We start from the raw sequence: 14,187 nt of genomic DNA on the forward strand, positions 1-14,187 counted from the left end.
AGAGGGAGCACCTCTGTACCAGGCTCTCCCACCAGGAGCCCTGATGAGCAGATTTAGCTCATATGCTTGGCTCACCCAGGATCTGATTGCCTATTCAGGCTGTCTGACCAACATATTTCAGTCTTGATTGACTTTTGTTCTTCCTTGGTTCAATGGTGAACCTGTTCATTATTTGAGCAGGGTGACAGACTCTAAATGATAAGATGAGCTTCTCTTAGAAGCCTACTGAGCCATTCCAGAAGACCATACAGATATGAGCTCCATGCTGACTCTGTGTTTTTCCCTCTCTGACATTCTTTTGCCTTCCTCACTGCTTTGTACCTGTCTATAGCTGTTACAGCAAGCTCACACCATTTGACACAGGTAAAACTGCTCCCCCCACCTTGTCTCAGGGTGTGAGACAGAACCCTGAGTTTTTTGGGTGACTTTTGCTGTATTTTAAATGTTATAGGATGTGTTATAGGAACCTTATAATTTGAAGAAGAGTGAAGCATCTATGTGTCAGTGTCACATACAGTAAGAAAAGGAAGAAGTGTGATTATGGGTTGATGGAAGTGGATGTTTGAAGAGAGGCTGAAGAAACATATTGTGTATGTGTGTGAGTGGAGATCAGGGAGGGGTTACAGGCAATTACACAACAGTACAAACAGTAATCTCTGGGAGGGAAAAGAGAGGGACAGCAATGCTGGGAGCATGGGATGTAGGGGAGGATGGAGGAGGATTGGCATATGTGTTATATGTGAGTTTTGTCTGTGGCAGGAAGATCAGTGATGGATGATAAAGAAGTAGAAAAAATAAAGGTCTTGCCGGCAACAATTTCCCACCTTGGTGAGGAGTCTGGAGATGAAGGCTTCTGCTCTGCATCAGCTGCTGGGCAACAGAACTGGTGTAAAACTGTTTCATTCCTGTAAGAAAAAACAAACCACAGTGGGTCAGTGTTCACTCAGCAGAAGCTTAAGGGAGAATGCCATTTTTAGAGCTGTTCCAAGGGGACAGTGACTCCCAGTGATGCTGAAAGAGTAGTCTAATTATTATATGAACATGTTTTTACTCCAAGGTGGAGGGAGGCAGAGAGAAGGGGGCTAACAGGTTTATTCCCTTACCTTACCTGTTCTGCTGCTAATGTCAACCTTTGGAGAATGGGGCAAAAGTGCACAAACCGAAAGTTTTCCTTCTAGCAGCATTTATTTCACAATCCCATGCATCTAATGAAAAACGATTTTGTCTGTCTTTAATTCTATTTCTTTTGGGACAGAAACATGTCCTTAAATGTTTTTTCTTGTATATATTTGCTATAGATTGCAAAGTAGTTGAAGTTTTCTTACTGGTGGCTAAATTAGCTCTGCAGACATTTGTTGTGAAGCCTCCCTAGAGCACAGAAATGGCCTTAGAACATCACTACTGGGCATTACCAGGAATAGTAGTGGAGCACTGATGGGACAAGCACAAGTAGGGGCACTGAGACCATGACAAGAGAAAGAGACCATAGAATAGAAAAGCAAAACCCTAAGAAGTAACCAACTTGAGCAAAAGAGGAAAACAAAACACAAAAAATGTGCTTATTAGATAAGAAAGACAAAATATTTCATCCAAAGTAAGAAATCTTTGTGTTATAGAAATTTTAGATACTGGGCTCTCATTTCCATTAGATAGGTTTATTGGAAGAAGTCAGTTATGGTATTCGGTATCTTGAGCTTGATGCCTCAAAAGAGGGACCCCAAAGAATCCCCTGGACAATTATACCCTCATGATTTAAACTCCCCTCACCTCATGTGACAGATCAACAGCATTATTGGGGTCTGGGGTCTCCTTGCTCTTCATTGGTTTGGTGTTTTGTTACCAAATGGTTCCCACTTTTTCTTCTTCATTTCCTCCTTAAATCAGTTTCAGTGGAGGTTTTGGTCAGTTCTGTAGTTAATGTGTCTTGGTTTAAAAGACAAATGTCTGCCAAGGAAGGTGGGAGCCTCCCTTGGAATGGAGAACATGACCCCCTTCCCTCCAAATTATTCGAACTTTGAACTTGAGGGGCTTTCAGCCAAAAACATGGGGGAAGTGATGCCTAGAGGAGCTGGAACAGAGGCTAGACAGAGTTAAGAGAAATAAAATGGATATTTATTGAGGGGCCTTCAAGGGCCACACCCTGGCAGTACCAGTGCCACAGCTGTGGCCCTGCCCAGGTGGCTCCAAGATGGAAGCAAAAGAGAGCTTGGTCATGAGATCTCATGTTTTTTAGAGGTTTTAGTCCATTTGCATACAGAAGTCATCTGTCCAATTAATAGCCTCAAATCATGAAGTTTCACCCTCCTTGCTTGCTTGCTTGCCCTCCTCTTTTCACATTGTTTATGTTTAGGGCCTGAAGTTTGAAGAGATTGTCCTTGAGTCCCCAGCTGGAATAGGACTGTTTATTCTTCACCACCCTGTGAAAAGATCCTAGTAACCCTTAATATAATATTAATTTAATAGCAGCTTAATAACTAAAAGCTGCATACCCAAGCAGAACAGAAAAACTTAAAACTTAAGGCATCAGAAGGACTAAGAGCAGTTCTTTACTGTGTGTGCACAACAGATACACAGGAAAGACTCACTAACTTGTGAGAAATGAGAGTTAATAAAGTAGGTATGCATTTATTCAGCACTGGGGGATAATTTGTCCCAAAGCACGAACACTTCAAACTATTGCTCTATTTATTCCTTAAAAGCCTAGGATTACACAATGCCTAATACATATTCATGTCCTAACCCCACCTAGTCTCACCTACTCTTGCTTTGTATTAAAATGAACCAAAAGTCCTTTTGGGCTTGCACCTCTCCAGTTCAGAGGTCATCAGGGGTCTCTGATGAAGGCTCCCAAACTCTTCATTGCAATTGAACCTTTCAACTTTGTCTCCAGAGCATGTGTCTCACCCTTCTGGGCACATTCCAGATCCTGAGATTAATTCTTGTTGGTTTAAGGTTTTGGATTTATCACTTATCACTGGCAGCCTTGCACCCCTCACCCTGTTTGCAAGTTCTGCCTCCATTTATCACAAACCAGTCTGCCTCTCCTCTTGATTTTTACAAGCATAGTAAATGTCAGGCATTCCTCATTGTCCTGGCTTTTGATGAACTTTTGACTCACAACAAGGCACACAAACCCTCCCAAGCACACAAAGCCCAGCGAGTCCCTTCCCGCTCTCCGTGCGCTTCCCTGTGGCTGCAGTTCCGTCACGGCCAGCAGGGGGCGCTGCTGGCTGCCGGCCGGGCAGGGTGGGGCAGTTCCATCACGGCCAGCAGGGGGCGCTGCCGGCCGGGCAGTTCCATCACGTCCAGCAGGGGGCGCTGCCGGCCGGGCAGTTCCATCACGGCCAGCAGGGGGCGCTGCTGGCTGCCGGCCGGGCAGGGCAGGGCAGTTCCGTCACGGCCAGCAGGGGGCGCTGCCGGGCAGGCAGGGCGGGCAGTTCCGTCACGGCCAGCAGGGGGCGCTGCCGGGCAGGCAGGGCGGGCAGTTCCGTCACGGCCAGCAGGGGGCGCTGCCGGCCGGGCAGGGCGGGCAGTTCCGTCACGGCCAGCAGGGGGCGCTGCCGGGCAGGCAGGGCGGGCAGTTCCATCACGGCCAGCAGGGGGCGCTGCTGGCCGGGCAGGGCGGGGCAGTTCCATCACGGCCAGCAGGGGGCGCTGCTGGCTGCCGGCCAGGCAGGGCGGGCAGTTCCATCACGGCCAGCAGGGGGCGCTGCCGGCCGGGCAGTTCCATCACGGCCAGCAGGGGGCGCTGCGGCCCCGCCGCCTCCCTCACGCGCCTCACGCTGCGATGGCGGACGGGCTGTGTGGGGAAGACGGGCTGCAGCAGGAATTTCGGAATTTCAGGCTGGCCCAGGACAGCAAGCAAGAGGCAGCAGAAATTCCTCAGCTGTGGGAGGAGCCAAGAGGTGCCCCTACAGGTAGGTAGTGCGTGGCTACCGTGCGCCAAAAAACCCAGAGCAGTGGCAGAGGAACTGTGGGGATGGGCGGCTGCAGCCTGGCTCCTGAACATGGCTGGGAGAGGCTCCCTTGGAGGGAAAAAAGCTCAAGGTCCCAGGGTTTCCCCTGAGGCACCTGACCAGGGGGTGTATGGTCCTTTTTTAATGAGGTAGGGAGTTAATAAGCTCCCAGTGCAATGGCTGCTGCCACAAGCAGAGCTTCACTCGAGGTAGGAGAAGGCAGCAGGCAATGAACAGGAGAATTCATCTCACCTGAAGTGGTGGTGAATTCTCCCCACAGTGATGGCAGCCTGTTTTCCCTCTGATGTTGACAGTGAGAGAGACTGAGCAAGTGGTGGGATCATATTTGAGTCCATATTCAAGCAGGCTCATACAAGCATACAGCTCTACAGCTGCTATATCCTATCACACTGGTCATTTACAAAGGATCATTTATATTGAAAAAGGCCCTCAAGATCATTGAGTCCAACCATTAACCCAACACAGCCTAGCCCACCACTAAACCCTGTCCCTCAGCGCCCCATCTACATGTCTTTTGACTACTTTCAAGGATGGTGACTTCACCACTTCCCTGGGAAGTCTGATCCAATGCCTGACCACCCCTTCAGTGAAGAAATTTTTCCTAATAACCAATCTAAACCTCCTCTGGTGCAACTTTGGGCAATTTCCTCTTGTCTTGCCACAGTTATTGGGGCGAAATCCAACCCCCACCCGGGTACAACCTCCTTTCAGAGAGTTGTAGAGAGTGGTAATGTCACTCCTCAGCCTCCTTTTCTCCTGTGCCTCAGCTGCTCCTCGTAAGATTTGTGCTCCAGAGCCCTCAACAACTACCAAATAGAATATTTTAAAAAATAGACACACCACATTTCAGCCATTTCTAATTCATGCATTTCCTTAAATGAAGTGTTCTCTGTTTTTATTCGAACAGCAGATGCACAATTTCATTCCTAATTGCACATGAAGAAAGCAAACAAGAGGGAGGGAAAACACAGGGAAACATAGGGAAAAAGAGGAAGGAACAAGGATGGACAAAAGACTGAGAAACAGAAACTTGTATATAGATGAAATGCCTTGCTAGTTAATTATCATGGTAGAAAAACACAAAGAAAAGGGAGAGTGGTGTGAAGTTTCAAGACTTTAGGCTCTGTCACCTGTGGGTGTTTTAAGAAGAAAACATCACCCAGATCCTCAGAGTGAGCACACACTGAGCACCACAGCTGCAGTCAGCTCTTGGCTCTTGTTCTCATGATTTCTAATGTGTGCTCAAAACCAGCGTTGGGTGCTTTCTGCCCAAACCAGAGTTGTCTTGAACCTCTGAGATCCTAAGATCTCTGGAATAGTTGTGCCCCTCAGGCAGGAGCAGGGAGAGGGTTAACCTGTGGAAGAAGTTGACCCATTCCCATCTGAAGAGGTTGTGTGTTACCAGGGCAAAGCAGCTTTCATCTGGCTGCAAAAGGCAAGTGTCCTAGAGCCTCACTGCCACTTCTAAGCCTCAAGGAAGTGCTCCAGGAAAGCAACTGTCTTCCTAATGCTGTGAAGTCTTCAGGTAAGATGTTATTTTTGTTGCTGTGATTCAAGAGGGCCTGGCAGGGTTGTGGTGTCTGGTGGCTACCTGGATTTTATCCTCCTGTAGTCTTGTCAGCTTTTGCAAGTTTGAGGTTTGAAGTGAGCCTTGAGATGTTTAGTATCTGTCATAAGTCAGGGTAATGCTTTTGATGGTGGTTTGTTGTTTTTTCTTTTCCTTTCTATGATGTCTTTTTGTTGTGTTTTAAAACAAATCTTACTTCATAAGCCAGAAACTCATAACTTGAATATGTGGCCTCTGAGAAGTTAAACCCTAGAAAGCATGATTGAAAAACAGTTAGGGAGGCAATGTAACTTCATTCATTACTATAGAGTATGCACCTGTAATTTTATTTCTTTTAAAATTCTGGTAGGTGGCAATGGTCAACCAATTAAAAGGGCTTGTTCTTTTGCCTGCATCTTTCTGTTCATCCTCTACTTTTCCTTCCTCAAACCATTACAGAGACTGAAGTTTAGCACACACTATCCTAGGCAGATCAGGCAGGTGATTGTGGAGATAATTTCTCCCCATCTGCCAGGACACCACTGAACTGTTCTGTTTCCAATTTATTGCTTTAAAAATAAACAAATTATTATCTCTTGGAGTGTACACTTCTGAAAGCTTGGAAGGGACAACCAGCTAGAAGCAAAGGTTCTGGGTGAGTTGGATGGTGCAAGAGAGGAAGGGGCTCAGGGGGGAGGAGGAGGAGGAGGAGGCATGCTGGGGTAATTGCTGCCAGCATGATACCAGTGTGTGGAGCAGCAGCACAGGACAAGGGCAAGCACAGATGCAAAGGGAGGACTGAGAACAGCCTGAGCCTGTCAGCCTTGCTCCATCTAGCTTGCTCCAGAGGCAAGGATTTGACAGTCCAGACCTATCTTAAATGCAGAGATAGCTTGGCTCAGAAGTTACCCACGCTGTCAATTGAAACATTAGCCTTCTCTCCTCTGAGAGAAAACAGCTGACTGAATTTTATTCAGCTGTTTTTAACATTGCTCCTGACAAGAGATGTCCTGCAGCCTCGATAGGGGTATCTGTGAATGAACTGTCCAGCCAGAGCAATTCCTGCTCTGTGATGAACTTCAGAGATGTTTATGCCAAACCTCCTGGCTAGCACAAGCTGTCTAGTCAGCTCAGGAGCTAGCTCTACCTTTCTGGCTTCTCACAAAGTTGGACTGTGCAGCAAAGGGGCTCCATGACTCATGCTGCCTTGTTCTTTCACTGGTTGATCCCAAGCAGATAAGCTTTTTTCTTTCTTAAAAACTGGTGTTGTAGAGGGAACAACAACTGAAGTCCAAAAATTGAAAGTCTCTGTAGCTTGCACATCACAGGGCCAAATGGAGCAAACTTTCCTAAAAGTCTTTTAATGCTGTATCTTCCTTTTGGACAAGTGCCTGGGGCTTTCTGCTAAGTGAGTGTTGCCCCCTAAGCATCAGTGCCCACTAGTTTAGCACTGATGAGGGCTGTCTTGAAATAGAGATGCCCCTCTGCTGAGAGCTGTGTCATGGTAAACAAACCTAATCTCTTTTTGTTCTCCTGCACCCCCACAAAAGCAAACCCCTGGCCCAGACAGCATATAGAAAATGGTGGTGCTCCCTGCTCTCCAGCAGTCAGCTTTAATTAAACATATATCCTGGGTGACCTGTTCCCAAAGATAGAGAGCAGCTCTGTGCTTTTCTGCATGAATGATTTTAGACTACAAGACATGTCAAAACAAGACAGAATGAAAATTGTTCTTGCTACAAGTACACAGAGTGTACCGTATACCTGTACTTCTCTCTGCCATGGTGCAACACCCCTGCACCCATCCACTGCTCTGGTCAGTTGTGTAGGACTGCTGGCATGCTCCATAAATGAAGATCACTGGATTCCCCAACTGCCAGCACCTGCTAACCTCTGGACTCTGATCCTTGAGCCCTACTGGCTTGCATATCCAATAGCCCTGCCCTTGGCCCAAGCACACAGCAGTTCCTAGAAATCTGACAATGTGAAACAAGTAGTGTTCTATCAGTAAATAACTAGTCCAACTCATGAAGCCTTTCTGGTTTTTCTTTAAAACTCCACCTTTTGATGAAAAGCCAGAGGCTTTGACCAAAAGTCACTGTTTCTAGTGCTGGATATCTCAGCTTTCCTGGAGTCTTTTGCCACTTGTCTCTATCTTGCCTTTTTTCGGATAACTGCCAAGTGAACAGATGGAATCGCAGAAAATCATGGCCTAGGAGGGGAAGATTAAAGGCAGAAAGAGTCAAAGAAGAACTGAAGTCATCACAGATGAAGTTTTACTGGCTGTTATCTTTCACAAGATAAGCACTGGAGAAGCACAAACAGGAACTATTTAGCAAACCTAAGTTAACGAAAGGCCAGTTGCAGTCCCCTGACTCCCCCAAAATGAAGCTCGATGCTACCTCTACCTGCCAATGGAGCTGTGACACAGCGTAGCTAAGGTTAGCTGCAGACCTTACTCCTTCTATCACCTCCCTCCTGTGATAGATCTATTTTTGATTCCAGTCAACCTGGAACTGAGAGTTGAAGATCTCAAAAAGGCACAGTTTCCAAGAGCACTGTCTAACAGCTAGCTGCTTCTCCCCACTTCTTCACTCTTCACTGCAGAATACCACAACATTTTCTACTGTCTTAATGTCTCATCTCAATTGTAGGGCATTAGACTGGTGTTTTGGAGGCAGCTGAGTATGGGCAGGGCTCCTATTGTAAGGAAACATGCGTGATTAAAAAGAAATTCAAAGTAATTTCTGGAATTTAGCTTCAATAAGTTCCTGTAAATTTGATGGCCTCCTCATGGTTACGGGATACTGTTGATGGCAAGAATTTGATAAGATTCAGAGAGGAACTGGACATTTTAAAGATTATCATATTCAAATATTTAATACAGATCATTCCCAAAGCAAATGTATAGGAGTCAACCAGCATTAGAAAGCCCATAGCTCATTTTTTACTCTTTCCTCTTGAACATTTGATGTTGGCTATCTCAGTAAAACAGTTATCAAACCAGAACCACAAAAGTGACTGACTGAGAAAATTGTGTATTAAGGGGCATGGGCCTTATTAACCAAGATACTGAAGTGTGAGAGTGCAACAAGCCTGAAACTATTGTTGCATGGAAATAGAACAAACCTTCCCAAACATGTTAGAATGATAACATAAAAGAAAACCTTTACTTGAAAGCTTTCAGGTACAAAACCTGCATGTGGTACAGTAATTCTATAATTTTTATAAGGTTAGTTGACCTATCTTATATTGTCCAATTAGGAGAGTAGTTGGTTAGGTAAAATTTCCCAGAATATTGCCCCTTTGGAATTGGTCCAGGGGCTTTTTTCCCCACTTTGTTTTTTCTTTCCAGATTCTGGTTGGAAAACAGAACATTCTTGTAGTTAGTTCTTTTCTTGGAATAAGACTAAACAGTATTTCAGGAATGTAGTTAGAAGGTTAGCTTATTGTTCCAAAATGTAGGGGGAAAGGGTATTAAAAGTAATAGGAGCTACAGCCATGCATTAGAAATCTACAAAGATACAAATATATGAAAAATATAAAAAGCTAAAAATCTTTCAGCATCACTATCATTTTATTTTACATTCCCTCAACTACTACAATCCCAACCTTAGTGTTGCTGAGATTCAGGGATCAAAAATTTCTTTGACTTATTTCAGACCAGTGCCTGTTAATCGCATGACAAAAAGGAAGATGTGTCTCGATGATGTCTGAATTGCAGCACACAGTCCTGCCTATCTCAGGCAGACTGCTGAAGGAACCCCCCTGTGCAGTGATGGATGAATGTACGACATACACAGACTTGCCCAGCCTTGCCAGGATGCACTGTAGCCCCTCTTTTAGTGCACCTGAGTGCCTGTCGTTCTACAGCTCTTCAGAATTCTGAAAGCTGTTCTTCCTTCTTTTCTCCACCACTCAAAGTCATGCTAGGAGGAAAGAAGAGGGGAGAACTTGCCAGGAGCATCTATTCTCTCTGCTTGCCTGCCAAAAATGAAAAATCAAATATGTTTTGTAGTCTGGAACTTGGCTTGCCTTGATCATCTAATGAGTGTTGGAGAAAATGTCTTCTTCCATCTCTAAAAATTTGATTATCAAAAGATCAGTGCTCATCCTCTAAAACTTATCTAGTCCCTGCTTAATCATCATCTTCTTTTTTGGTACAAAAATCCATTTTAAGTCATACCCTTTGCATAGCATTACTATACATTTCTTTTTTTAGTTTTGGGGAGGGGATGAAGATAGCATTCCCATCTCCAGAGTATTTGCAGTTTCTCACTAGAATATGTCAATTTTAGAGACCCTATAAAATACCTTAAAAGTTGCCCTTGCTGGTATAAAATATCATATGCATACACTACTGTTTGGGAAGTGACAATCCAATGTGACACTGACGCAAATGTGTGTCTGGGAGCTATTGCTATTGTGGGGGTTTCAGAACAGCACAGCTTGGAAGGATAAGCACAGAGCACTGTGCTGGGGAAATGGAATTTCCTGTGTTGGAGGAAGAGGGTCTGAGCCAATGCTGCTGCGATCTGATCTTTTTTTGGTTAACTCGTTGGGTGACTACAGCAGATATGTCAAATGTGCCATTCATTTATCACCATCTGCTTCTAGGGATGGGGAGACTAATGCCATATCTTCCTGAACAGTTGGTTTCTCAGCTTACTTTAGTCCATATAAGTGATGGGGATTTCTCCTGTTCACTTTCACCTTGAAGAAATTCTTGGGGGAAAATGTGGTATGACTGGCAGAAGGGTGCATGGATTTCAGAAACAAATTGTGGTGCTTTGCACCAATTTCAGTGCAAAGAACATGACCAGTAGACACAAGCATGTGGATGTGTACAAAGAGGGTCTGAGCATGTAGTGATAGACCCTCTTTAATGTAAGGTGGTATTTTTATGCTTGGGATCAGAGTCAGCAATGTGTCTGGTAAATGGTGAAAATGAACTGTGGCCTCATGCTCTGGCTCAGCAGGGCCTGTTCCTCTGCCAGGGACCTAAACACACCGTTTTCTCTTGGGTGACAGGCCACTTGACATTAAAATGTCTCCTGTGAATTCACTGTATTCAATGAAAATTGCTGCTGACAAGTCCATTTTGTTACCCAGAAACACTTGAAGGAAATCTCATCCATTTGTTAAGTCTACCAGGTGTGGTTGGTCTAACTGCCAGGTTTTCCTATATGCTGGAAATGAGCAAGAGTGACAAAAGGAATGTGATGTGCTCAGGAATCAACTGCAGGGGGAGAGTCCATACTGGCTTCTGGGTCCAGTCTGACTGATGTCTTTTTGTGACAGACAGAAGCAAAGTCTGGGGCCAGGTTTTGGACCCACTTTCAGCATTTCTCATGCTAGCTAGGGCATTACTTTGTGCAGCTTTGTGGCTCTTGATGCTTCAGCTATGATCAGATGAAATAACTTACACAAGGTGAACTAAGGAGGATAAATTTATCTGTGTACTAATTCTATATAATAATATAACCAGAGACAGTCTAGATGAGAGAAATTGTCCATAGGAGGAAATTCAAGATCCAATATCTACTGTATAAAGTTGGGTCCTTAAAGTAGTTAAATGTAATATATTCCACATGCAGTGCCGTCATAAAAGATAGCAGCCTGAAGGGACTTGGAAATAGTACTTAAATTGGACAGAACAAAACATTCCAATTTGGGAGATTTGGATGGCCTGGGAAAAGCTAGCTAGCTCTCTGTAGAGGGGTACTCATATCTGATCTTGCTGTGTTGGTGCCACTTACACAATTACTTGTTGATGAAATACTCTTTGGGTTTATGGAGGGTGAGTCTCATGCTCACCTATGTGTCCAGTGGAAGTGATTCACTCAGAAGTTTCTTTTCTTTCCTAAGGGACAGTAGGGACAGGGATGGAGGAGATGATAGAACTTGATAATCAATTTTCAGGAAAAAACTTCCTGGGGAGAAGAGAGTTTGTCATCAGCTACTAGAGGGACTGGGGGCCTGTGTCTGAAATATTGTTGAATCACATGTCAATTGGGAGTCCATTCACCCCATTTAAATTGGGATGTTTGTCTGCTGATTGGATTGGTGCCTGTAGGCACAAAAAAGAGGAGTCCAAAGTGGCCATGGGAGGAGGAAACACTGTATGTTGGACTCTGCAGTGCAATGTGCACCTTCAGCCTCTTCAGATCCTCTGTCAGTGGTGGAAACAGTTGATGACTTTTTTTGCTAGACAAGCCACAATGTCATTTTCTTTGGCTTTCTAGAAGGTTGAGTAGAGCCACTCAGGAAAAGAAGCTACTGTATGAAAGAGCAGTCTGATACTCTGTGTGTGTGTGTGTTTGTGCACATCTGATCATGCCGGGGGGATCCTCTGGTGACACATGCAGCACTCACTACAGTGAGAGGTTTCATAAGTTGTAGCCAAAACTAAACTTCAGATATCACAACTAGGAAGCTGCTAAGAATCCAAAGCATGTGTGAGGGGGAGTTTGTGTAAGTTCCTGAAATAATTTCAGTAAAATAATTACCCTAAACAGAAACTGTGTCAAATAATTTCTTAATAGAAAGCTATTTTTCCAAGATAGCATGTGACCTTTTCCAAGACAACATTCGTCTCTTCCAAGTATCACCAATATCATTGTTTTTTAAAAGATTATATAATAATTGAATAATTACATGTCAGTAAACGCATGCTGATAGAGATCTTCTGGAGTTTGAAACATCTTCTCATACCTCTTCTATTTTGTACTATGCAAAGGCCTTTCTTCTTTGTTCAAATAATAGATATATAATTACATAAAGTGAAAATAACCGGCAAAAGTTCACTTTTAAATACACTGATAAGCATTCTCCAAATCCCTTCCAGGACTTCATATAATAATTATAGTTTGCCAGCCTCATACCAATGAGTATGTGGTCCTTCTGAAGAGATCCAGAACCAGCACTCTGCCTGAATGCTCTGCTAGCAGAGCAAACACCTTTTTCCTTCTGTCCTATTTTGGGTCAATATGTATGAACACTGAAAAAAAGCGAAAGACTTGTGTTTGTGGAATTGGTGAACCCATTCATAATTACTGGGACTGTGAGATATAAACAGAATTTAGGTCTCTTCCTCAGTAAGAATAAATTATTTCTACTTTTTGAATGCGTCAGAATTGGACTCAGTAAAAGGATTTTTATTATGACTGAGTATTTCATCTGTTTTTAATCAAACTTACACTTTTTACTGGCTTCTCACTTATGCTTAACCCCTTAGTACAGGAAGAAAGCCCTGGAATTTTCCAGAGGCTAAAATCAAAGTGTGCCTAGCACAGGAGAATGACACAAAAGTAAATGAAGGAGTGCTGTTCAGTAAAGCAGAATCTCATAAACATGTAAATCAGCTCCATCCATAGCTCACCTCTAAGCTCTCTGTGGCCCTTGGCAGCACTGTCTGCTGCAGACCTGTCCCTGGCTGGCCCTGCATGGCCAGATGTGCTGCTGGTTCCCCTGCAGCTCTGTGCCCCCACAGGCAGCTCTGTGTTCCACGCTGGAAACCAGCTCAGCATGACAGTGAATTGCACCAGCAACTAAAGACAAGCTGAAAAGCTCGATCCTACCACGCTGGGCTGATGCACTAAATGTCAGTGGTGATGTTATACTGCACACTCAACAAGCATTTTCAGGATTGTTCTTTGCAGTAAATCCTGCTGCCAGGGGCTGAGCTGCCCCAGCTCTGCTGTTGAGGCTTGACACAAAACTCTAATACAAGGACTGCAACTGAAGGCAGTGAGGAAGATCAGGGCTTGGCTTGCAGAAGGCTTTAAAGCTCTGGTTTGGGGCTTTGGCTGTGGAAACCCAGTCACTACCACACCTACAGGTATCTGGGGCTGCAGCATCAATGACCCCATAACTGAAAGTGGACTGATTTCCTAACAGGGAAGGACTGCAAGGAGAATTAGGAATGCAGAACTGGACATAGGTTGCCTGCTGGCATACCCAAGCTAAATGGCGTTGTTCCCTGACGATAGAGAGCTGAATTGCTTCTGCTGTGGGAAAGAGAAGAGCAGAGGAAAAGTGCAGGCCCACTTGCAGAGCTGACTCTAATACCTCAAGGGACAGATAGCAATAGTCACCACTCCTTCAGAGGAAATTTAATTTGCCCATTTCCCTTCCACACACACCTACATGCTTCCACCAGGGCCTTGACATATGGAAAACAGGCAGTGTTCGAGGCTGGTTATGGACACAGCAGCTGGCTGACACCAAGGCCAGCTGTATTTGCATAAGTAATTGCCCTGGAAAGAAAGTACCATTTGGCACCAATGCAAACAGGGAGAGGATGCAACTTGAATGCTCAGCACATGACCATCACAGATACTTGAATTTCAGTTAAGAGGAGATTTCACAGCTTCATAAAATCCTGACCTTGCTAAAGTTGCAGAAGAACAGATGGAATTAATGAGGTGTTCTAAGAATTGGAAAATGTATAAAAGTTGTTCCCTTTGCCCATCTTAATTGTTCAATAATTCCTAAAATTTATAACTAGTAGGACATACAATATTCTGTCAAGTCAATTTATCAAGACAATGACAATTTAGATTAGTCCTAGTCCCAGGAGCTGGATTATTTTATACTCTTTCTGGTGCAGCAAAACTGGGAAAAAAAACCCACAAAAATGGAGAAGGCATCTCTTCTTACCCT

The 14,187-nt window shown here is 44.4% G+C and overlaps 1 protein-coding gene across 1 annotated transcript in view; it reads right to left on the reverse strand.

Annotated features, from left to right (window-relative positions):
• Nucleotides 1-14,187, reverse strand: part of IQSEC3 (IQ motif and Sec7 domain ArfGEF 3) — a 92,270-nt gene that overhangs the window by 48,203 nt on the left and 29,880 nt on the right. The window contains exon 2 of the mRNA XM_056510310.1: nucleotides 825-905. Coding sequence (XP_056366285.1) covers nucleotides 825-905 — 81 coding nt within the window. The remainder of the gene's footprint in view (nucleotides 1-824; nucleotides 906-14,187) is intronic.

This window comes from Oenanthe melanoleuca, chromosome 1A (genome assembly GCF_029582105.1).
Source record: "Oenanthe melanoleuca isolate GR-GAL-2019-014 chromosome 1A, OMel1.0, whole genome shotgun sequence".
NCBI classification, from domain to species: Eukaryota; Metazoa; Chordata; class Aves; order Passeriformes; family Muscicapidae; genus Oenanthe; species Oenanthe melanoleuca.